General features: G+C 36.1%; 1 protein-coding gene across 1 annotated transcript in view; it reads left to right on the plus strand.

Moving 5' to 3' along the window:
• PTPRQ (protein tyrosine phosphatase receptor type Q) overlaps positions 1-26127 on the plus strand; it is a 125683-nt gene that overhangs the window by 19133 nt on the left and 80423 nt on the right. Inside the window, exons 16-31 of the mRNA XM_066183309.1 lie at positions 1244-1406; positions 3050-3310; positions 4973-5133; positions 6075-6186; positions 6877-7103; positions 9287-9356; positions 11390-11589; positions 13052-13301; positions 14424-14552; positions 15312-15458; positions 17188-17360; positions 20017-20230; positions 21912-22064; positions 22181-22360; positions 23169-23276; positions 25663-25944. Of these exons, the coding sequence (XP_066039406.1) occupies positions 1244-1406; positions 3050-3310; positions 4973-5133; positions 6075-6186; positions 6877-7103; positions 9287-9356; positions 11390-11589; positions 13052-13301; positions 14424-14552; positions 15312-15458; positions 17188-17360; positions 20017-20230; positions 21912-22064; positions 22181-22360; positions 23169-23276; positions 25663-25944 (2830 nt within the window). The remainder of the gene's footprint in view (positions 1-1243; positions 1407-3049; positions 3311-4972; positions 5134-6074; positions 6187-6876; positions 7104-9286; positions 9357-11389; positions 11590-13051; positions 13302-14423; positions 14553-15311; positions 15459-17187; positions 17361-20016; positions 20231-21911; positions 22065-22180; positions 22361-23168; positions 23277-25662; positions 25945-26127) is intronic.

The following is a 26127-nucleotide window of genomic DNA, read 5'->3' on the forward strand; positions in this document are numbered from 1 at the left end:
AATCATCCCTCCTCACCAAATTTCTATGCAATATATTGTAGTTTGTAAAGCAAAGAGTGCACAAAAGGTACTTTCCTAACTTCTTTATACTAGATGTAAATCTTTAATGTATAGCTTTGCTTCTAGCATCTTGCAGTGCTGTAATTCTAATAAGGTGATGACAGTTTCCAAGATTTTGTTTGTATAAACAGTCGCTGTGCTGGTAAAATAGACAGAGGGGGGAAAGGGTCATTCCTCCCCAGATGAATAGCAGCTAAACCCCTCCCCAGATGAATAGCAGCCAACCCCAGTGCTTCCAGGTCACTGCCATGTGTACAACATCCCCCTTCCACTGGAGGAAATGACTAGTGGCAGGAGAGGACGCATCGTAGGCAGCTGCAACCCTACCTGGTCTCAGTACTAGGACCCATGCCTGACAAACGTGTGTTGTTAGTTGGAGGTGCTTGCCCAGTGCCCTCCTCTGCAGGGCAGGCACAGTCTGCATCTTGCCTCTCGCTACTGCAGTTAGGAACCAGTCTGTAGAGACACTTTTCTATATCCACAGAAAGAATTGGTGCAGGAATTTTTTTTTGTCACCTTAGAATTGTCTGGAGGGTCAGCAGGAATCCTCACAGACTCTAGGAGTTAAGTCCCCCGATTTCAATGTCTTGATATCTCCAGCTCTTTTATTCTCTGCAGTGGCTCTTAATAGATGGATTTTCAAGGTACAGCAGTGAGAAGAGTGACTGATTCCTTGGGAGTCTTTTCAGAATCTCAGCTCTGAACAATGCATGGGTGGATTTTTGGTTGAATAGTTTTAGGTGTTAGTGGTTTTTTTTCTTTGTTTTGCTCTATTTTACTCTTTTTTTGTTTGTTTGTTTTGTTGGTTTGTTGTTGTTGTTGTTGTTGGGTTTTTTGCCAGAAAGGTACAGAGTTACTTAATTGTACAATTCATCAGCATAGCTGTGAGACTGAACAGTCAGAGTACACTTTATTATCCTTCAAGAGCAAAAACCTGTAAGCCTCGACTTCACTTTGCTTCCTCCGTCTACTTTTAAATATTAGAGTCGTTGGTTTCTCTTCTGGGTTATTAAGGAATGCTGGAGTTCCCCATTGGTGGAACATAATATAAAGCTCCTTGATTCGTTTTATATTTACAATGTGGAAAACATTCTAAATATTTGTATACTAACAGGTACAATAAAATCTCTGAGCATTTCTTTTGTGAACTTGAATAATATAAGGAATTCTTTTGCTTTGATAGCTTTCATATTGTCTGATGAATAATGAAAAGCTGCTTACCAGAGCTATTTATGGCAGCAGAGCTGTAGTGAAAAATCTGACCCCTGGGACAGAATACATTTTTCAGTTAAGGACAATTAAAGACTCAGATTCCTCTGTGGCTGTGGAGAAAAAAGTCATCACAAGTAAGAAAATACCTTATAAATTGTCGTTTTGAAAACAAGTAAGTGCTCAGAAACATTTAAATCATTGTTTGTAAGTAACTCAAAAAGGTCACGGAGTTCAAAATGAAAACTTTCCTCCCAGCTTTGGGAGGAAAGTTGTGCTTCTTGTCATAGTTGTTTAAATAGGAGCCTTGTACATAACTCGCTGGATTTAGGTTTAGGAGCCTAGACATGGCTGAAAATAGCTCTTTGAAAAAACCTTCCAGCTCTAAAAAAGTAAGACCTTGCCACGATGGCTTCCTATATTTTCACAATTATCTTGCATTTTGTTTACAATTGTTTCTGTATCTCCTAAGTTCTTGCAAGCCCATGGTCTCAGACTGGAGTATTTCTCCTGTGCAAGGACACAGAACGTTTAAGACAGTAGCAGGAATTGTGCTTCAGAGAGCTTAACAAGGTCCAGAAACCAGTATCTTGCACTCATTTTCTGTCTCTGAGCCAACATGTATTTTCCAATGGTCCTGTGACACAACATAAAAAAAGAGGGAAATTAATTTGTGGCATAAATTTGAAGAAGATTTATATTGAATTCTGGACTGCCAATGCAGATAAAGAGCAGCTAGTTGTAATCAGAAAATTAATCAACTTGCAGGTTCATACACATGCATGTCATAGACCTCCTCTCTTCTTTGATGGATATTCTGTGGCTTGTTTGGACTGTAACTCCTGAACTCAGTTAATTGTCAAGGAGGCTCTGCACTTAGTTACTCAAAGATAAGTGAATCTCTGAAAAAAAAGCAAACCAGAAGAAGTCCTGTAGATTCTTGTGAATGAAATGTGCAGCAGAATATTCGTTATCGTGTTCCTGAAGATGCTTTTTTTTCTCAGGTAAATATTTTCAAGAGAACTGTGGATGGGTCCTGAGTATGCCTAGATTATGGAAAGTTTACTCTATAATTTTAATAGTAAACCATTAGGACTTTTTTCATGCTGAGTAATAGGCATATGTTAATTAGTATTTTTCATAAAGCTTCAAGCAAGATAAACCAATTATGTGGGAGATTCACTTTTTAGGATAAATGGAAACATTTTTCTTTCCCAAGCAGCCGTGCTGCACAGAATAATGGAAGTGTTATTAGGGAATTATCTGTGATGTTAGGAATCTTAATATAATAAAAAATACTATTTAAAAAGGAAAAAAAGTGATAATCACTGAGACTGTCCTATTTACTGTGTCTCTAAGTGAGCAGATGAACAGTTTTCTGAAACTGTGTGGCATATAATGTATTTTAGAAAACTTTGGAGTGACTAAAATCTCTACTTCTGCTTATGAAGTGTTCCATTCTCATCCTGTTGTACCAGTGAGCAATGTTACTGGTCTTAGAGAAGACTTGATAAAATTGAAATTTTCTTCCATGAATTTCATAATGCATGCAGGAAGTACATCCCCAGGTTTTATTTACTCTGTGCAACATAATGGCACTGTTTCCTGTATATCCATACAAAAAGTTCTAAAAATTGTATCCATATTTCATGATGTTTTGAAGTCTCGAAACATTCATTTAAGTAAAACCATTTATTTTTAAAAGCTGTTATTTTCTCATGTTTTAAGTGCTAGGGATTTTTTTTTTCTTTATTAATCTCTTTATTAATTTTTACCATAGAACCTGCTGGGATATGTGGTCTGACATTAAAAATGGTAAATACTTCCTCTGCAACTGTAATGTGGAATCCAACCAAGACTAACTTCACCTCTTATAAAGCATCTTTATCAAACAACACCTGTATAAAAAAGTTCAGAATTCCAGGAACAATGACTAACTTCAGTGTTACTGACCTGACTGCTGGGGGCATTTATAATTTCACACTGAAAAGACTAAAAGGAAATATTGAAGGAGCTTCTGCTTTCCTTGAATTTGTAACAGGTCAGTGTGGTTTCCTACTTCCTCTGCCAGTATATGGTAGCTGTCCCTAACAGTTCATGTTTATCTGTGTGCATCCAACTCTCTAGAATAACACCGAAACTTCAAGAGATCTCACATGTAATAGTTTGCTGCCATTGTGGGTATATATTATTTATACCCTATTCAACCTGCACTTAGTAATACCTGTCATAAACATAATGTCTTTAGCTGTGCTGCATTTCTTTTGACTGTTTTTAGTATTTTGGATCTTATCCTGCCAAGAGTTACACACAACCTGAATTTTACCTCACAATTATTTCAGTAGGGTTTTGTTGTTTGTTTGGTTGGGTTTTTTTTATTAGTTGTGGGTCTGTACAAGAAGACCCCTATAAGCATTAAATCCAGCTTTAATGGAAGTTGAGATCCATGCAAATAATAGGACCATTGAGAGCAGTAGGACTCAAAGGACACTAAAAGGGAGAACCTATGCTCCCAGTTAAACTTGCACACCTCCACATATATTATTAATATATATTTTTATTCTGTTAATATCAAAATAAAACCATGAGTTAAAAGTCATACATGTGAGACAAATGCAGATGGAATGTGAAATCTAAAGTTTCTATTTGGATATATTAATATTTCAGATTATTTGATAGCAGAACTGGAGCAATCTGTTCGAAGCAATTCTGCAACTTTGCATAGTCTGTGTAAAGAGTTTATCAAAGATATATAATCTTAGCAGATTTATAGCAAATAAGAAAGGAAAGGAAATCTTTCAGAGTTGAAGCTATGCATTATTCAGACTGCACAGTATGATTTAGATTTAGAAGATTTAGAAGATTTAGTCTGAATTTGGAGGAACCATGTTAGAAAGGCAGGCAGAGGACTGAGTGGAAGGGTGAATCTGAAATGAGACAAAGAATATCCCTGACTGCGCTTGCTCTGAGAGATGAGCTTGGGGAAAGCTGATCGTTGTGTATGAGTTCCAAAGTAGAAAGAAAACAGATGAACATGGCTAGAGATTGTACAGGTTAACAAATTATACTGTCTTATATGTAGATAATATTTTAATGACCTACTGAAGAATTTAAAATCTGATTCATTATGAATTAGGCTTAGAGTGAATAATACACATACAAAGGTGCTTTTAAAAGAAGAAGAAAATGAGATGTTGTGATATGAGCAGGTGGAAATTTGGCTTAAATAAAAGTAGTAAACTATGCAGATTTTGGGATCTTAACTGACTACAGTTGATGGAATTACTGGGATTCCAAATATATGAGTATAAAAGAGCTATGAACCCTGTGGCTAGCAGCAGAACAGACACTAGCTATATCTTGAATTTCAACTATAGCAGTAGTTATGTCAGCAGTAGTGTTAACTTTAAGGCTGATGACAGCAGAAACTTCAGGACTGTGCAGAGATTTTGTTGTTAACTGAACACTGTGCAGAGACACTTGAGCTTGCTCCCTGTGAACGGGCACCCAACATAGCTGTGAGGCCATCAGCCAAATCCCAGGTAGTGTAGCAGCTGTAGGATCACATGCTGCCATATCCAGAGTAATCCTTTGTATAGAAAGTAAACTCTTCTTGGATGCTTTTCCATTCACTTGTAACTACTAATATATTTTAAATGAAATTATTTACATTAATGTCTTTTATTCCACAATTCTCTTCCAGAACCTGCAAAGCCAGAAGGTCTTAAATTCTTCAATGTTTCATCATATTTTTTTTCACTCTATTGGAGACTACCGTATGGACTTGTAGACAGATTTCATGTGGATCTTGTTCCTAATCATGCTTCTGTTGTTATCCTAGATCTTGGACTTAGGGAGTATCAAGTAAGTGCTTTTATTACAGGACTAGCAGGGCTGGCTTTTCCTTATGCGCTGTGCTGATGAGGAATTCAAGCTTTTCTCCTTAGCTGTTTAATATATATATGAATATGAAAGCATTAATGAAAAATTGGTCGGATGGCAACAAATTTCAGCATCCACAGTTTGCTACCTAACAACAGGTAGTGAACTTACTCCTTTTTTAAAGTCCACTAGAAGGACACAGACCGTCATCCAAGGGTTCATGAATAGTTTAACAAGGGAAGGGCAGAGCTATTGAGTAGTACAGACTCATTAATTGTGTACTTGCCAGGAAGATCTCTGCTTAAATCATTAATGCAGGCAGCGTTTCACTGCTAAACCATCAAAAAGACATAGGAGCACTTTTTGATTCTGCTGTCTGGAACATATAATATTAACAGAAATAATGGTTGTTCTGGATGTTTTGTTTTTGTTTTTCATTGGAACTGCAAAGATACAGGTATTTTATATAATTTCTTGATAAAAAAGTTAATAATTATGGTTACTGAAAGGAATGGGTTCATTTAAGGGTCAAAAACTTGTTTTTCAGGTTGCTTTTTTGTTCATTCTTTCAAAAAGGAATTTTATAATGCTTCATATTTACTTTGGTGATGATAATACAGAAAAACCTCTGTAGATACATTGATAGAGGACTCTGGGATAAAATTAATAGTTAACTTTGTTGTTCTTTAATGTTGAATGTTGTACACATCTTATGAAGGGTAGTTGAGAGCAAAATACTGTAGCTAACAGACGTAAACCATTATTTTTAGTAATGAATTGCTCAAAATTTTCTGGGCTTTTTGTGCTTTTTTTTTGTAGGGTTTTTTCCTGTTTGTTTGTTTAGGCTTTGTTTTTTTGAGGGGAATGACTTCATTTTTGTGATTCTTCATAAAGGGCTTAAATAAATCTATGTCCTATTTCAGGCTGATTTTTCCAATACTATTCCTGGAACAACATACAGTGTTTCCGTTTCTGCAGTTTCTTCTTCAGTCTATAGTTCACCTGCAAGTAGAACTGTGACAACAAATGTGACAAGTGAGTCAAAAGTGATTGATGAAATTTTGTTCATTTTTTAAACTTTCTTATGTTTATTCTGTGCACAGTAATGTCCAGTAACTTATAATCAATTTTGAACAGTCATTAAAACTTTTCATCCTCTTTAACTGTTTAAAAAAACACTGAATCTGAAGTGTTCTATGTGAGCTTAAGAATTTACAAGCTTTTGAAAAATTTTCTATTGTGTCATGTAATAATATCCAGACTCTGATTTATATCCATAGTGATACATAAAGAAACGTTCAGAGCCATTTCCAAAAAAATGTAGCCAAAGCAGATGTGTTTTTTAAGAGAGTAGACTTTAATTGAGTGCTAGAATATGTCAGATGTCAAATTGGCATTAAACTCTGTTTTTTTAACAAAGATCTTGAGCAATGCATTTTTCACATTCTTATAAAGGAGTGTTTATGGTCCTCCAATATTACCTAATAATTTCTAACAGGAAATATTCTAGCCAGAAAAAAAAGCTTTTTATTCAGAAGTACATCAGTTTTCAGCAGTTTTATGAGATTATGCTGGCAGATGATTTAATTTCTCTATAGCATCTGTGAATGTGTCTCCACTCTCATGAATCTTAGTTAAAATTCTTTTACATGTATATGCCTGTGTGTGTGTATGTGTGTGTGTCCATATATATTTATAATTTATTTTATTTTTTTTTTTTTTTAGATCCTGGGCCACCTGTGTTCCTTGCAGGTGAAAGAGTGGGTTCTGCTGGGATTCTGCTGTCATGGAACACACCACTCTATCCAAATGGGAGAATTCTCTCCTATGTTGTTAAATATAAAGAAGTCTGCCCATGGATGCAAACAGCTTATACACAGGTCACAACAAAACCTGATAGTTTGGAAGTTCTTCTCACCAGCCTTAACCCGGGAACAACTTATGAAATTATGGTAAAAACTTTACAAATACCTCTGAGTATTTTGAATTCTGATTTTTTGTAAATTGTGTGAGTTTATAATAGGTTCCTGTAGAGTTTTCTGAGGGACCATGTTATTTAATGTTGCCATATAGCAAAGTATATTAGTGAGATATTTGTTTAATTCAGTTTATATGAGTGGTGTTTCTAAAATCTACTTTAAAAGTGTTCCAGTCAAACTTGCACTGAAATGTACCTTCTTCTACTGATACTCGCATTAACATATGGCATTATATGGTAAAACATAAAAACCAAAGATTAGCATTTTTGGAAATGTCTAAATTCTTTCTTATTTTGAGATTTAATCTTTCAAATGACTGTTGTCCTTCGTATATTACATGTAGATTACTAAATCATCTCAGCCAGATCCAAAAAAGCATGTCTTCCATATATGGAACTTGTTTGTATTGAGATTAGGCCTCTTGATCCGTCTCTGAACTCTTCAACTATAGATGACTTCAGGTGGACAGAAATTACCTGCTACTCTCTTGGCAATGTTTCCCAAGCAATTCTTTGCCTGCTTTACTCTTTCATAAGAACCTTGTAGAGGTACCTCTTTTCAATACCAAGAATTAAATTAAATTATGTGTTGATTTGCTTCATTCCATTCAGTTGCCTTGAACCTGCACATATGAGGTAGGAGTTTCCATGTCTATCTTAATGCTAGTTTTGTTTCTGAACTCTTCTACAATACTTACCTTGAGATGAAGTAATAAAAGCAACGTTTAGGTGAGGACATACCTTAAGATTTATATAGTGTAATTTAAATACTGTCAGAATTTCCTGACTGCATGTCAAGCCCCTGAAGATCTCCAGTCAATTTCCTCAGCGGTTGCAATTACTGTAGAATTCATCGATGCCTAAAGATGTTTCAAGTCATTGTCCCTGTGAAGCATAAGTAGGTAGGGTTGGCTGTAGTCATGAGGTAGGTGTGCATGTGTTTGTGTGGCTTAGGACGGAGCTAGCCAGTGACACAAGTTCTTCTTGACATCCTAGATAAAGTCTTCGATGCTACCTTATATTCATTTACTGTGTTTGTCTGTTGAAGTTTTGCCCTTTTGTTTAATCTTTACAGTCTTTGTAAAACACACTGTTTCGTGCCAAGAAGTGATTAGAACAAGTTTCCCTTTCTGGCCTGATGCCTTCTCTTTTCTGTTTCCCTTTGTTACCCTCTGTGTGCTGTCTGTCACTTCTACAGTGATCCACACTTAGTTTTGCACACCTACCCCTTCTCACCCTGCATTCCCCACAGTCTGCATGGTCAACTCCCTAAACCCCATGGCCACATCTTTGCTGCCTGACATTTCCAGCTTTAACCTTGCTGGAGAGCTTTTCACTTTGCTTCTTCTTTCCAACACCTCTCACCGTCACTGTTGGAATTTTACTCATGTTTACCTTTTGTTATCCCTTTTACTTCTTTTCAAAATAAGAAGTTAGACTTCCTTCCTCATTCTTTTTAAGTGTTGAATGCCATGGCCCTTCACTGAGTTGAATTGTCACCAAACCCTGTATTGAAGAGCAAATGGCATGGTTGTTTTATCTCCACAAATTCTACCAAATTCTTGATATATTGCACTTCTGTGGGAAGACTTGTCCATGATGGTGAGCACTGAAGCATCTCCATTATAGAGTGCATCTACAGTCCCCTGACCCAGTGCCTGTCTGCAAAAAGACATGCTTTCTCTGGGTTTCTGCTTTGAGGAAGGTTGACCTGTTCTTTCTAGCCTATAGGAGGCAGAGAAGCAAAAGGGAACTTATTCTCCCTTTACCCTTTTAAGTTATAATAAGTAAAATAGGAATGCGGAATCTGGTTTAAGTGTATTGTGGTAAGAAAAAGGAGTGTTATTGATGTTATTCTTGCTGTTGATTTTTGCATAAAATAGGGGCTCATAAAATAGGGATCCTCTTTTGATGTATGGATATTCACATATGGTTTTCTCAGTTTCTTATGCTGTTACATTTTTTTCCCTTTAATTTTTTTACATTTAAACATTGAGCATAAACTATACAACAAAACTATAAAGGGAATACTCATTTGTTTACTTATAGTTTAAATGCTAAAAGCTGTATCTCAGTGTATCCTTAGGATTTTCATATTCTTTAAAACTGTATGTTTGGTAGATTTTCTAATGTGGATTCTCTTTTGTTTTCCTGTAGGTTGCTGCTGAGAACAGTGCAGGTATTGGAGTGTTTAGCGATCCCTTCCTTTTTCAGACTGCAGAAAGTGGTAAATTTAATAAAGCTGTTGATTATTTTGATTAAAGCTGCTCTAATTTGTTCAAATAAATTTCCATGATAAATTTCATACTTGAACAAATTCCAATGCATTTAGAACAAAATACTTATTCTATCACCCAGTGCCAAATGTTCATTTTGTTCTATTTGGTAACAACAGCATTTGGGGTGTGCCCATAGGGGTGTTTGTTGCACACAAAGTCTGTTTTTCTTGGAGTTTTCCTATGCCAGTTTCTAGGTAGCCAGCTTCCAGAGGGCAAGGTCACCACAGCAGAGCAGAGCTACCTATCAAGTGGATCCATCTGCTGTTGCCTGCAACAGTTCTAGGAGACAGACTTTGTTGTGGGATCATCTCTGCCATTGTCTGCTTGAGTCAATCTGTATTTGTTTAGTGATGGGTTCTAAGAAGCTCAGCGCAGAATATATTTTATTAAAACTTTATGTATTAATTCTGAAGGTAAAAAAAGTCTGAAATGAAAATCTGAGCTGGTGGCTTTGAAGATTAAAAAACATAGATTGTGAGTTTGCACAATCTGTACTAGTTTGGTGTTTGTGATCTCGCTCGTGCTCCAGGAGCAGTTGTGCCTTGGCTGACGAGCTCCACTTGGGATCAAGTCTCAATGGAATACAGAACTTGTGCTGCCAAGGCAGTGACTGTCCATCTGTGTTTAGGCAGCTTTCTGTTTAAACTGCAGAGTGAGATATCTTAATTAATGGCAGTAATCATCACTCTGCACAAATAATGCAATAATTTATGAACCCAATATAAGGAAGAGTAGTAAAATTTCCACACAGATCTATGTGAAATCATTATTCTTTATTCTTCATGCATTACTGCTGGAAAAAAACCTTATTTCTGTGAGCTTTATTATGTACTCATGTTTGACAGAGGACAGCACTGGATTTCTCCATGTGAGAACATAAACTTTTTATTTTTAGAAGCATTTCTGTCTACATTTTTATTAAACCTAAAATGCCTTACTATAAATGTAATTGGAAGGTTTCCTCAGATTCTAGGTGAGTTATGTGTCATTGGTATAACATTTATACTTTTATGTTCTCAACTGTTTTTTTGTTCTAATTCTTGCTTTGATGACTGAGGCAAGCCAAACATCTTAATCAACATAAAGATGAGAAATCTAAAGCGAGAAAGTTAGCCAGAAGATAAAATTATTTAAATATAAAGCCTGTGGTTTGGGAGGAGGGGAATAGAGGTGAAAGATCTGGAAAAGATTTAGCAGGACTGAAAGCACTAAATATGAGGCTTGGGGGAGCTGTCTCAATTCACCTGTGGAAGGTCCGTAATTGTGGAATGCCTTATTTTTCAAAAGAGTATGAAAAGCTTTTTCTGCTTAGTACTAAGGCAGCTATTGCAGGACCTGCTGCTGACTCTGCCATGTGTAGGCAGAACTAAGACAGGGCCACAGGGCTCTAATTCACAGGAGAGTTCAGCATGTAAAATAGCATGTAAAATCTGATTTAGATCCTGCATCTCATTCCTTTGTGCTGTCATTAATACTGATGCTCTGACAAAGGGCCACAGAAACTGTCACTGATACAAAGAGCAGAATTTATGCAGTAATAGTGAATATTCCAATTTAATTGAGTTACTTAAAGCTACCAAAAATCTGTATGCAGCAGAAAAGATGACACAGGTAAAGTGAAATAAAACACACAGTGTTATCAGATGCACTAAACCAGAAAAAAATGGGCAAAATTTTTCTACTTCTGGAACAGTAGATGACTTGCTTCTAAGAAGAGTATTTTTAAATTTACCAAACTATTTACTATGTATATTATGAGATTGAAATAATTATAAAATAATTGTATTTCTCACTTAAACCAGATTGAAAAATAGGTGATTGCATATCAGCTACTTTACATGTGTTTGTGAATGATTTTTATGTGCTTGCTTCAGAATTTGGAAGCTAGAAATGGCATTTTCTAAAAAAAAGAAGAATTTTCTATTTTTCAGTGCTGAGAAGAAAAGTTTATCTCACCGCTTTTGTTTGTTTTGTTTTCAAGCTCCAGGTAAAGTAGTGAATCTCACGGTTGAAGCCCTAAATTCTTCAGCTGTAAATCTGATCTGGTTTCTCCCTCGGCAACCAAATGGAAAGATAACTAGTTTCAAGATTAGTGTGAAACATGCAAGAAGTGGAATTGTAGTGAAAGATGTCTTGGTTAAAGTAGAGGACCTTCTGTCTGGGAGGTTACCAGAATGTAATGTAAGTGCTATAAACCTTTTAAATTAGAAATAGACTCAACCCACAAAATATGGTTTTACATTTAAAATTTGAGACATAAAAATGTGGAGGCTTGCTTTTCAGAAAGATTCCATAAACCTTATAAACCTAGTCCCAAGACAGGATAAAAGAGATGAAAGAAAACCTTTCTGTTCAAAGTAGTTTAATTGGAATGCTTTGCTTGAAAAGTTCAGCTTAATCAAAGTAAAAATGTTATGAAAGGTTAAGTTTGGCATCCTTTTAACAGAAAGTAATGAAATATAAAATTTCTTGTTTTTTTCAGCTGTCAAATTTTTATTTTTTTGTTTTACACACTATTTAATTAGAAAAAACAAAGAACTTAAGGGTTTTTTTTGTCAGTGCAGACATATAGTACTGTTATACTATAATGATGTCTCATTTTCTATACAGTATGATAATGCTTTTTGTATTTTAAAAGTATGCTTTATTCTGTGTATCACATTTCAATTTTTTTAAAATACTTCTCATATGAAAATACAAACCAAACATGATTCGCAGAGTGATTTTCAAAAATATGGTTGTAGTCTGAATTGTTCTTATTGTTGAATTCAGACCTGTAACCATTGTATCCTTTTGGAATTTTTTGAAGAAAATTCTCTTTTCTAGATTTTTTTTTCTCTTTTTCCTCCTTACGTTGAGCACCGATTTGCATTTACTCAAATGTCAAAATGTCAAGTAATCAAACTTTTTTTCCAAGTCAAGGAATCAAACTTTTTTTTCCTTTTCTCCTCCCCCCCCGCCCCCCCCCCCCCCCCCAATTTCCTATAATTTCCTATGCTTAGTGCTTTAATGAAAAGTGGTTTAAAATGACATAAATTATCATAACTCTGGTTTCAGTTTTTATTTGGAAGATCATCTTAGGCATTGCAAAGGTTCCTGACACCAGGCTGATTTAATTCAACATGGAGGAGGCAGGCTGCCACCTACTGAGCCATGAGCATTGGTCACCACAATGCCTAGCAATTTTTCAGAGTTGTGTCCTGACACAATGGATAAAGAAACACCTGTCTGCTTTTATCCATTATGTATGGATATATGTTTGTTATACATGTGCGTTCACATGCACACATGCAACACATATGTGATGCAAAAGGACCTTGCTAGAGAACTTCTTTTCAAGAGAGAGACTGAATGCTGGAAATAGAAACTGGGAATAATTAAATGAAACCTAGAGAGATGCTTCTGTTCAGTCAGATTTGAGATCTTTTTGAATAAGGCAGGACATTATAGCACTGTCACTAGCAGGATGCATTACGGCAGGATGCATTACCACAGTCTGCCTAAATTTGGAAACTGAAGTACAAAAAAGAGAACCAATTTAGGGTAATTTTTTTCAAAGATGGTCTGCCTTTTTTTATCTATATGCATTTGCAATTATTGGTTATAGGTGCACTTTATTATGTTTCATATTTTGTATTTATAGGATAAGAGTGAATCTTTCTTGTGGAGTACTACCACTCCTTCAACTACTTCTGGGAAATCCACAGTTCTTTCACAGACAACAGTGACACCAAGTACAGAGGCACCAAGTCAAATGAGCTCTGTTTGGAGTGAACCGATCAGCTTTGTTGTAACCAACCTCAGGCCATACACCACTTATCTTTTTGAAGTCTCTGCAGTTACCACAGAAGCAGGCTACATTGACAGTGCAATTGTCCGGACACCAGAATCAGGTGCATTAATTACATAAGGCTTTAAAATGACAATAAAGTTCTCAGATTTATGTGAAAACTTAAAAATATAGGTTTTATTTTGTGCTGCAAGATACTTCTGTCCTAATCTGTCTTTATCTGTATCATGCTTTTGTATTTTCATGATTACTTAATTTTACCTGATAGAATCAATTGAAAATGTATGTATATTTATGTATCTAATAATGCACAGTGAGTGAGAGTTCACTTATTGTTAGGAGTCAAAGATACCAAAATTATGCTCAGGACAGATCAAAGTTTATGAAAAACTATGGACAATTTGAGAACTGCATATAATAGAATAATGGTAGAAGAATTGAAAATAAAGATGTAGGAGACAGCTGTCAAGCATAATATTCTAAAAATAAGTGTTTCGTGTACATAGAAATGCACTTAAAGCTTTGCCTTTGTAGAGAAATAAGCAATAATAAAGAAAACTGTACTCATGTTGCCAATCTGAACCTGTTGCAGAAAGTTCTTCAGTGCTGAAGAAATCTTGAAGCACTAGGTGAAGTTGATTTTTGATTACTTGCAATGCACTGAGAAGCTGAAATTGGAAACAACGGTCCATGAGCAGCACTTTTATAATGGCTTAGGTAGTGGGAACAGTGATAATAGAGCTATACAAAAAAGGCATTCCAGAGGAATGTTATTCTGGCTTTCTGGCTTTTGCTTGACATGGTTTGATGCTACTTGGTTCCCTTTCACACATACAAAATAGACAGCACTGTTCAGATAAAAAGAAATTTTATTCCCTCCTAGAAATGTTCAGTTATTGATAGAGTGTCAATAGCCTTAGTTTTCTGCTCTGTCTAGGGTTAATGAAATTTTTGTCACTTTCTCTTCTAATGATTTCAGGGCTAATTTCCAGTTTATTTTTCACCTTTGTCTCTTAGAGATTATTTTAATACTATTGACACTCTTGATACCTTTCCTGAGAATTACCTTAAAACAGAAATTAAGTAATTTTAATGATATGCCTTTATGGCTTCCCTTCGGAATATTTCATGTTTATGTTTAAAATGAATTGTCTTATACGGGGTTCTTGGACATCCTAATATAAAGCATTTTTTGTTCAAAGACTTTTTTCCAATATTTTTTAAGTTCCAGAAGACCCACCACAGAATTTTGCCAAGAGCAACATTACAGCAAAGTCTTTCTCAGTGATGTGGGATCCACCAACCATAGTAACAGGAAAATTTAGTTACAGTGTTGAGCTGTATGGACCATCTGGTAAGTCAGAGTTGATGTTACCATTTCTTTTGATTTTTTTGTGATTATTTCCTTACACATTCTTCTGGGCCTGCCAATCAAAAATGGATAGTCAAAAGAAGTGTTATGTATCCCTTTTTAGTATTATATGTTTTAATGGTTTGTAGATTAATTTTGAGGGAAAAGTCAGTCCATCACGAGGAAGAGTATAAAGTTAAATTCACATTAGATATTCCTAAGAATGGAGAAAATCAACTTCTCCTCAGTCTTCCAGGAGGACAGGTTAAGCACAGCTAAGTAGCTGTGCTTATCTATCTAAATTGTTCTATACCTTACCTTTACTTTTTTTTTCTCTTTCTGTTAAAGATTTCTGGAGAAATTTCATTCTCATGCAGTGTGCAATCAACTCTTTAAGTCTGTTTTGATTTTTTTTGCAAATTTTTGGGGACTCAGACATGTATATATACAGAAATTATAGAACTGCTCATAGCTAAGTAAGACATAAGCTGTGTTCTAGTGTTTTTATGGGACCACACAGGAAAGGTAAGACACATTTTTTAAAAACCTCTTCCTCTTCAAACTCACAGCTCCTTTCAGTGGCTTGTTTGGTTGGTTGTTTTGTCCTTTTATTCCCCATATATTCACCGTTATTCCACTGAAGTTGATTCCTGGACAGTTTTTCCCCAGACAAATTGGTTCCTTTCATTTGTTCTTCATACTGGAAAGTAACCATGGACTGTTTCCGTTTTAGACCTAAATTCTCTTTGTTTTTAATTCCAGGTTACGTCCTGGATAACAGTACAAAAGACCATAAGTTTGTGTTCAGTAACCTTGTGCCGTTTACAACATACGAGGTGTACGTCAGTGCTGAGACAAGTGCTGGGCTGGGGCCAAAGACCAACCTCACCGTTTTCACTCCTGCAGATGGTAAGCACAGAGAGGCAAAACAGATGGATCGGACATGATAAAGGGCTTCAGCTTTCCATTCAGAGCCTTTGAGGTACTTTGCAAAGGGGAGAACGTGTATAAGAGCGCTACAAGAGATGAAAAAAGATTACAAAAAACTAAAGAAAAGAAATCACCGAATATTATTATGTCATTTATTTCTTTGTTTTTGTCGAGTTCATGCTCTGTCAGTACATTTACTTGCTATCATAGGCCTTCAGAGATTGTGAAAGAAATGTAGTTTCTTTCTAAACGAAAGTAGTTAATTTTAGACACCGTAATCAAGTGGCAGGGCCCCCTCTCCCCCGTTAGATGGCAGCAAGAGGAAAAGAAAGAGCAGCGCGTCCCTTGCGGAGCCTCTCCTTTGACTCATCCTCACCGCATCCAAGGCCCGTCCCGCCTCGGATGGACCCACCCTCAGCAGCCACCGCAGCTCCGAGGCAGGCCCAGCATCCAGGTCTTGTCCCAGCACAGTCAAGTGCTTGCTTCTGCCTCCGAGCCCCCGGCCCTGTGCTCTGGGAATTGCGGTCCCAATAGTCAACTCACCAGGTCGGAGTCCTTGGCTGCGTAGGAGTGAGGTTTAATCTTGCACGGATGTGAGATAGCGCGGGATTCTTGGTCAGCATTTGAGGATGCAAGGAGGAAAAACTGAGATTTGGTGTGTAATAGAGAGGCAGTTTCAAGATGGTTATTTCTGTCTTATGTTTATGTCACACAACACGAATTTAGAAAGTCTGTGCCTCAGGGATTGCTGGCAATGTTTGTTGTTAAGGTGCAACACTGGGAGGAAAACCTATATTTATTGCATTCTTTCCTGAATGACGTGCTTTTGGCAGCTCTCAGAGACAATTTCCAGAGATGACCTACCTAAATACAGTCAATCATTCTCCTCTTGTGTTGAAATGCTCTGTCAGAAGCCAAAACGAATTTTGGTGGGTTTGGGGGTTTTTTAGCATAACGTAGAGTGTCTTATTTTAATGCCAAATCTAAAAATCCTCCTCATGCAAGTAATCTCAAAATTGTCTTTTATCGAAATGTATTAGGAAAAAAATTTATTTTTGTATCAAATCTTAATATCATTCTATTGAATATAAATGTATTTTATCTCTGGTGGTCCTATGGAAATTAAAATATAATTAAGACTGAATGTTTAATGAAGAAATTATATAAACAATATAATTTCTATCTATAATTTATATAGATATATATTTATATCTATAAATACACACATATAGAAACATATATAATATAAATAAAATTATGTAAACCTTAATAAGATTATATAAACATTTTGTAAAAGGGAAATTAACAAGTATCACATTGTTTTTCCCAGCTTTTTACTTCATTCTAGTTCCAGCTAACCTTTCATTTTCAAATAAATTTAAGGTTCCATATAGGAAAATAGCAAAGGTCTGCTTGATTCCAATCAAGAATAAATTCAATCCTCAGTAGAGCTGTCCTGGTTTACATCATCTTAGTCTCTGACCATACTCATACACATATCTTACGTGTTTTAAAAAAGTGTGAATATTTTTAGAACTGCTACTTGTTTGCTAAGAAAACATGTGAAGTTAGTCTCTGCCCTGCACAGGGACAACTCAGAAGATAAGGATGTGAAATTTGATTGCTATTGTACTTTGTATACTGTGCTGAAAAACCTTGTAATAATCACAAGTGTTTAATGAACTCAAATTTCTTCTTGAATATTTAGTCCCAGGTGCTGTATCAGATCTACAACTGGCAGAAGTGGAAGCCACATACATTAAAATCATTTGGAGGAAGCCACAGCAACCAAATGGAATCATTACCCAGTACAGAGTTAAAGTGCAGATGCAGGAAACACTTGTCACTCTGGAAAACACTATTCTTGGAGATAAAAATGAGGTATTCTTTTCTTCCTTTTTTTTAATATGGATTTTATGTTAGATTAAATTTGCTCTCTGACTTATCTGACATTTACAAATGTGGAACTAGCTCCCACAGATGAGTAGTCAACATTTTAAAAGCCAGCTTTCTCAGTCCCCTCTCTTTCTCTGACTGGCTTTCAAAAAGATTCCAATAACGCTGTTTCCACAACATGAAAAAATAAATCATTCTGACAGAATGGTCCAGCTGCTGAAGGCAGGAAGCCACAGCCTACAGTCTTGTCGTTGAGTCCTTGAGTTCTTTGCAGCATAGGGTGGCCAGACTATTAAGAGTAAAGATTTGGGTGCCTAGATTTATACACAGCCACCCTCTCAAACCTCTAGAAGACGTGGGTACGAACCCTGTGAATACAGCAAAAATGTCCAAAGGTTGGTTAAGTGTTCTAGTAGCAAGGCAGACATGTTGTTTTAAGTTTTCTTGCCTTCTAAGTATTTGCATTTTTGTAGTGGAGATTCTTAGGCAGCTTCATGTAAACTATGTATATATTTAGGATTATCTACTTTGTTTACATATTTCTCCTCTGGGAGGAGTCTTATGATTGATAGTGATGTTCACCTACAAGGTCGAAGAGGTGGCGACCTGTGTAGCCAATCTTTTGCCTTCTTTAAAACGTGTATATAAATAGAGTCAGAAATATTAAAAGAGAGTTTTCCTGCCTGACTTCTGCTGCCTGCCTCGTCCTTTGTGTGTCTGATACTGCGACACAGACAGGCTTAGACTTTCTGCCTCCTTTTGTATCCTTAAGTTCACTTGTGAGATGCTACATGCTTAACTTCGTGCTGTGGTTGCATAGTAAGGATATCTGTGCACACCTGTGGGATCAGATCTCTTAGGGGACTTTGGCTGTCAATCAGTCTAGCTTCTGGGTTTTGGGTTCTGATGTGCTTTACATGCTTAGAGAAGCAGCTCTGAGTATGCAGCACAGAACTGTAGACCCCTAGCAAACATTCAGCTCAGGATTGAATTCTTTCTGAGGTAGGGCTTTTTGGGCTGAATTTTGAAAACAGGTGCCCAAAGTCTGCAAAATTTTTTAGTTTTTCAGTGATGTTTTTCACTAGATCTGAATTGAAATCTAAGTTTTTGATGTAGAGCTCAAGGAATGGGTTCACTTTCAAGTTGAATGATACACATTCAATAGAGCCCTGGAGTCAAATGTTAAATAAGGAGCAAGGGGGGAAAAGTTAGGATAAGGATCCATTCATTAAACCAGGCAGGCATCCTTGGATAATGAAAGTATATAAATCTATAATTAAAGATTGTATCATGGTCCGGACACAAAATAATTAAAGTAGTCTGCACAAAAATGTTTTAGTGACGGAATTTTGTAATTTTTGAGTTCTTTTTGTAGTATCATTGCTACTTTATTATAATTTATTGAATGTAATTTTCTAATTAAAAACGAAAGCAAATCACAAAACCCCCTGCTTTATCTAGAACTGCATTGACTACAGCTTAGACCAGCAACAGGACTTGAACTGGCAGACCCACTGTGCTAATGGGCAATAAAAAGCTGTTGTCTTATATGTGGAAAATCCTCATAAGCAATGAGGATTTTATTTCCATGTGGCCTACTACTTTTCTGTAAAATGTTGGTGAAGATGAGTCATACACTTTTTTTACCTCTTGGTACTAGGTGACATTGAGGTGCCTGTGGCTAATGTACCTCATGTTAAAGGAGTAAAAAAGTGGCTTTGCCTTTTCTCTACCCAGAGTCTATAGGGAAAGGACTAATGCGTAATAGTTACATCACTATAAAATCATCTCTTTCTGGCAATGAGATGGGCCATATGTGTGAGTGGGGAGTGTTCCAGATGACAGAAGAACAATTCAGAGATACTCGAGTCCTGGATTTGGTCCCAGATTTTGAAGGGGCATGAGGATCTGGTGCCAACACACCATTTTGTACCTCTGCTCTAGCCTTTCTCTCTTTTCTGCTTTTGTTCCTCCTCTCTCTGTTGTTCTTGCTCCACTTATATCTGCTACCATCCTTTCCAACATTTGTTCTTTGCATCTTCTGTCCTATGGGCCCCATATCATCTACCTCCCTTTCACTCTCCCTTTTCACATATATATCCCCTTCTTTTTCTCTCCCCTTTATTTCACTAGCTTCTGGTTTTCTCCCTCTCCTCTTATTCCCTCTCAGAGTTCTAGTCAGCCTGCTAATCCTTTTCTTGAGGACCTGGAAGGACCTCTTGTTTTCAATGCCTTCTGCCTCCTTTCAGGGTGTAGTTCGTACAATAAAATCTCCCAAGTTCAAATGTCCATCTATTCAATATAGCTCCAAAGATGCAGCTTTAAAATGAAAGGACTTACTTTAAAATCACCACCTGAATATAAAATACATATTTTAAGAATGTTTTTTTAAGAAGAGGCATTTGATTAAACAATGACCAGAATAAAGTGTTGTAGGCTACTGGCAGCTGAACTTTTTTATGACAAAGATTATATTTTTTAAATTATTCTAATGACCAATAATATTTGTATGCCAACATTTATGTAGTACATATATGCATGCACAAGCATACAGGCATCATTTCTATATTATATAGAAGTTTAATTATATAATTTAGTGATGACTAGGTTTGTGATTTCTTTTTATATTTCTTATTTATAGTATCTGATTGATTCTTTGGAACCATACACAATAAATGAAAATATCAAACCTTCTTCTCCCCCTTGGAATTCAATGGAAGCAGACAATGATTTGTATGAAGGTTCAGCTGAAATGCTTTCCAGCATTCAGACAGCTTCCCCAGTAATATTTACAAGTGTATCTCGTGATAATTTTCCTGATATAAATGGAGCTGCAGAACTACATTCTGCTTTGGGTAAGATATTTTATGGTATTTTTCTACCTACTTCTTTGTTCTGGATGACCCCCATCACTGTCCCAGATATGATCTTTAGCACATGGTTCAAGTAAATTATAAATGGGTCATTTGCTGGAGTCACATTTTTTTACTACCAAATAACCTTCTGAAGCAAATGGGAATGCCACACAGGCAGGAACCAGCCCCTTGTCACCCAGCTGACCTTCTTCCTAGTGAAAGGAGCCCCCGAAAGCCATCAGCCAAGCTGCATAGACAATCAGTTATTACAGTTGCCAAAGCAGGTGTGATTGTCAGGGATTAACATACCTCCAAGCCCTTCAGAGACCTTGATTTCTCTAACCCTCTTGACTAATAGGTTTTCAAATGTCAGTGAAGGTAAATAGGTCAAAAAGTTACAACTTTGCTATATGGGTTACAAACAGGTGGAGATGACCCCGTAACATGGTGATGTCATTAGTGAGTACACTTGTTCTGTATTATCAATGGGCCACTGTCTCTTTACCAAGTATGGATATTTACAAATCATTAAGCAGCCCTCAGCTGACAGGCAGGGATTTCAAATACCGCTCTAAATTTTTAAGTGTTTTGAACAGTGGGGAGAAACTAATGTTGTCGGGGTTTTTTTTAATGATTTGAATAAGTTACTGAATTCTGTATAGGCACCAGTATTTAAACCCTGGATTTTAATGCATTATTTGAAACGACAGTGGATGTTTTCTGTGCTATGTTAATCCTGAAGAATCTTCTTTGTCATACACAGGAAATGCACAGTGTTTTAAATGTAAATCTTCTTTTTATGGCCTCGTTCACTTTGAGGTATTGAGTTGCTAAAAGATGTCTGTGTTGCTGAAAATTTATTTCAGCCAGTGTCTCTTGTGATCTACCATCCAAATATTATTTTATAGGAGTTATTATAGTAGTTAAAGCTGTTGACAGCCACATTTTTGACTGGGTTGGCTGATTTTTCAATGCCTTCGTTTTAATACCCTTTCCACTGAACTCTAAGCCTGATATTCAGGTATGTGAAGCACCCACACCTTTTCGTGTTGCATTGGCATACTCACTGCTTTATAGCAGATGATTTTGGCTAACACAGTTGGATTGTGGCTGACTTTGAACTCCATTGTAAGTGCACCAAAATCTCTTTGTGGGCGTGGCTTCATTGCTCTACCGACCACAACTCTTCTGCTAAAAATACCAGTGTGAAGGGATCTGTGAAGGCAGCCTTTCCAAGTATCGCTGTTCTAGAACCATTGGGAGGCCAAGGAAGAGAGAATCTGTCTTTCTCAATTAAAAATATTTAACACCCCTCAAAAGCTCCATCAGTCTAGGAGCCATTGTTCTGAAATCACTGGAGAGACTAGGCCTTATACAAAAGTACCCTCTCCTAGCTTCTAGGGGATTACTGACAAAACCTCACAATTCTACTTGTTGCTCATTCATTTTTCACCTAGGCCAATCTATCTATTGTACACATGAAAATGGACCTATAATACACTCTCCTTTAGGGAGTTAAGAAGTGGAATGTAGACTTTTCTTTAAATTTTTATAATTGACATGAAAATTAATTACTTTAGAATAAAACAGTTCCAGGTTGCCTTGCCAAAGTGAGTTTAACATGCATAAGAAATAAAATGACTTTATTCGTAAGTAGCTGTTTCTCTCTGTTTACTCACAGATAATCAATATAACATTGACATTTTGGCTGAAGAACTGTCATATGTTATAAAAGGCCTCACACCTTTCACAGATTACACAATTAGTGTGTCTGCTTTCACTGATGTTGGAGAAGGACCACCATCAGTTCTTACAGTCAGGACACATGAACAAGGTAAATTGTAACTCTGGTATTATCAAAGTTAACATACATGACTTATTTCACTGAATATTTAAACTTTTTTTTGTAATTTATTTACTTACTGTTATGTTTTCATGTTTTTGTTTAAGTCCCAAGCTCAGTACAAAATATATCTTACAAGAATATTAGCTCCTCCTCTGTCTTGCTGTATTGGGATCCTCCAGCAAATCCCAATGGGAAAATCATTTATTATACTGTTTATGCAATGGAACTGGATACAAAAAGAACATTTCATGAAACAACTTCAAACAACAGCTTACTTATGACAGGTACAGTGTAATTTGATTAAAAAAATGTAAAAAATAAAACTTGCAAATACATTTTACAAACTTATTTCCAATTTTATATAATGTTGCCATTTGAAATGCATTTGGATCAAATCTCACACATTCACACACATCCACAAACACAACAAAACTGCATGTAAAAGCAAGATTGGGACACTACTCAGACTCGTCTGCTGTGGAGGAATATGCAGGGTATGTGAGATGGGAGAGGAGGGCTGGTTAAGATAAACAGCAATTTTTGTAATGGTACAAGCAGAAATTTGTGAAATGGATTTCTCCTTGGAATATTTGCGTCAGTCTCCTGTGTCCCCATAGGAAAATATTCCTAAATTTTCAAGTCTTTTTCAGATTTGAATTTTTTTTACAGTATTTGTCTGACATTAATAACAATTTTCATATTTCAAGGTGGTAATTTTTATAGTAATTGAAGCAAACACATTACTAATGGAGTTTTCCTTATTAATTGATATGATCAGAATAATGCACACAGACTGAACCCCCATATTTGGATGTTCATATATGCATCCTTTGATGTCCTTGAGAAATTACTGAAGTTATTTACAGTGTTGAAGCCAGTTGGCTCACTTCAAAATCTGCTGATTTAACTGCATGCCTGTTTCACTGTCACCAAAAAAATGGTATTGTACATATTCTTTTAGGGGACAAAGGTGTATAAAAACCTCTCAGAACAGTATCCAGTGCTATACTTTCAGAAGTAGCTATGACAAAAGAAGTCAACAATCTTGTTTGCGAAGTTATGAGTCAAGATTTTTTAAATTCATCTTTTCAGGTTTAAAAAAGTACACAAATTATAAAATGAGAGTCGCAGCCTCCACTGCAATTGGAGAAAGTGCTTTGTCTGAAGAGAATGATGTTTTTGTGCGAACCCCTGAGGACGGTAATACGTTGTTTCCAATGATGATTTATTTTCTGTACTGACGTTTGTGTTTGTTCAAAAAGAAGACTGGCACATAAAAAAAAGGGGGAACAAAGTGTATAAATAAAACCAATGTTGAAATTATTAGTCTTCTGTCAGTCAGTGTCTTCATTCAGATCATTTTTAGGTAAGTGCTAAAAAAATAATAATTAAAGCTGCAGCATTACCTGCAATCAACTAATTTCAAATGTGATAGACAAATGGAAGGAAAGCTGCAGAGCTGAGACTCCCTCTCTCAAAACAGTATGTCCCTAGCACCCATCTAAATCATAATTCTTGGGACTCCATTTTATCTTCTTTTTCCTTTTTTGTTATCATGTCTAAATTATCTTAGTTCTGAAGCATATGGAAATTTCAACAACTCAGAGGCCATATTCTATTTGTTGGCAAAGATGCTGGTAAAGTGAAGATGTTTTAAATGCTGAATATAATAAGCAGTTGTTTTTGTATGGGTTTTATTAAGACAGGTAAATAATTTTAATGTCCAGTATGATACTACATTATGAAGGTTTCTGAATCTTACTTTCTTACTTGCAAGGCAGTTTCAACCCATTAAGGCATTGGGGCAAGAGCTGGAGTTATCATTGGCTTCTGCAGAGAAAACATGGGAATTTGATTTGCAGACCAGAGCCATGAATATTAGTCTTTTCTTGTTTGTATCAAATTTGTATTTTCACTGGTTTCAGCAAAGTTTTTTCCAGGTTTACTGAAGTAATACAAAGAGTGATTGCCCAATTGTTGTTTATCTCTCCCATTTTCAAATGTACTACAATACAAGAAAAATAATTGAGTGTCAATAAAGGAGAGAAAAGAACTACAGGATTAAAAATCATGAGTATTTATGAAGCTTAGGGGATTTGAATAACCACGCAAAATATCAATTAAATGGTGAAACTTAAAGTAGTTGCAAATCTTATAAAAATTTTCATTCTCCTATGCTGTTAGTTTTTTTACAGAGGAAAGGCATATCACAAGAACAGAAAATTACTTATATAAAAATTCTTTTCTTACAATCCCTTGTCTGTGAGTGTTAAACAAATTTTTCGGAGTAGAGTTTCTCTGTTCAGAGGCAACAGCCAACTGTTCATTCATTCATAAAAAAGCCATGCAAGGCTTGAGGAAACTAGTGAGAAACCCACAAGAATTTTTGCCTTCTTATAAGGCTATGCATAATTGTTTATCTTCTCCTTGTTTTTTAGCTTTCCTGAAGTAATTCAGGCTGAGATTCATGTGTCCTAATTTTAGCCAACCTAGGAACAGAAATTTGTTTGACTCTTGAAAGACAGAGACCTCCAAATAAAAGATTCACTACGACTGTCTTAGATAACTTGCGTTAGGATGGAAGAAACTAGGCTGTTGCATTTAAATATTTTACTGTGCAAGATAAATGGAAAAATGCATTTCAATTAAAAATTAAACTTCTTCACATGGGAAATATCCACGTGGGTAGTCTTGTCATCCAGAGAGCAGTGATCTGTTACAGTTAATGCTTTCGTGCGCTCAGAAATCAGGAATGAAAATGGTTTGTGAGACCTTTTAGGCAGAAAAATTCATAATGAATCCTGAAATATCTGCAAGTGGGTATTTGTACACAAACTAAATCATATGATTCTGAGTAGGTAGTATATTTTTATCTTGATTTTACAGATTATTTCAGGGGTGAAGTGTTGAAGCATCAGAGGAATCAAAGTTGACATTCAGAGCTGGTTTTATTCATAAGTGCAGCCCACTCAGTCCTTCAATACTTCCATGCCTTAGCTCATTGGAGTCACATGAACTCATACATTGCCAGTAGATTTAGCCACACACCACCCTGGATCTGGACTTGTTTTGTGCATGACCTTCACACCAGAGTATGCAAGATTTACACAGGGTTCACTGAAGGGAATTTAGTTACTGTGCATACAGTCCCTTTCTCGGTTCAGTTGTAGATTGAGTGAAGCGCTAAGGATGGTTATTTACATAGAAAGCAGTAAGAGGACATTATTCCAAATTTAAAGAACTAAATATGAGGAAGACAATGAGAGGATTTGAAGGCTCAGTCTGAATGAGAGTGGTAGAGAGAAATTTTTTTTCTTGATAAGTGCAGTTTCAGATAGAGTTAGAAGAAAATCCAGAAAAGTTAGTGTCATAATGCAAAAAGATGCCTGGTTTTATGAGTGGAAAAGACACATACCAAAATGAACTGAGGTGAAAAGGGGTAAGGCTTTTTGAGAAGGAGAGTGAGGAAATGAGTGTAGCACTTTTGGTACAGTTAGGATTCAATGCCAGGATCCAATAGGTTTATGATCTCAGTTCTGTATTCAATTATTTGGAAAGGTTTTTTTTCTTGATTTCTGTGTTGCAGAACCAGACTCCCCACCTCAAAACTTAGAATTAATAAACGTAACTGCAACAGAAATAAATCTGAGATGGTTACCACCTGAGCAGCCTAATGGTCTCATAACTCACTATGAAGTTCTGTACAGTGATTCCAACAATTTTTTTATTAAAAATGCCTCATCTACAAGTATATCACTAAGTGAAATGAAGCCATATACTCTCTACAACATCTCAGTAAGGGCATTCACCAGACTTGGCTATGGGAATCAGTCATCCTTTCCGCTTCTGGTCAGAACTTCTGAAACTGGTGAGTATTTTTTAAAAAATGAAAATTTTTGACAAGAAAGTTGCTTTATGACAGCCTTTGATGGCCAGGAGATAAGTTTGAAAAATTTTAGAAGTATTTGCTTACTTTGCAAGGCAGCGAGTTTGAATCCCATTTTTCTCTTTTATACACAAAGGAAAAGAGCAAGGCCAGGTGCTTGGTAAG

Source organism: Chamaea fasciata, unplaced genomic scaffold (assembly GCF_029207755.1).
Source record: "Chamaea fasciata isolate MVZ Bird 193981 ecotype frontalis unplaced genomic scaffold, bChaFas1.0.hap1 SCAF_5, whole genome shotgun sequence".
NCBI classification, from domain to species: domain Eukaryota; kingdom Metazoa; phylum Chordata; class Aves; order Passeriformes; family Sylviidae; genus Chamaea; species Chamaea fasciata.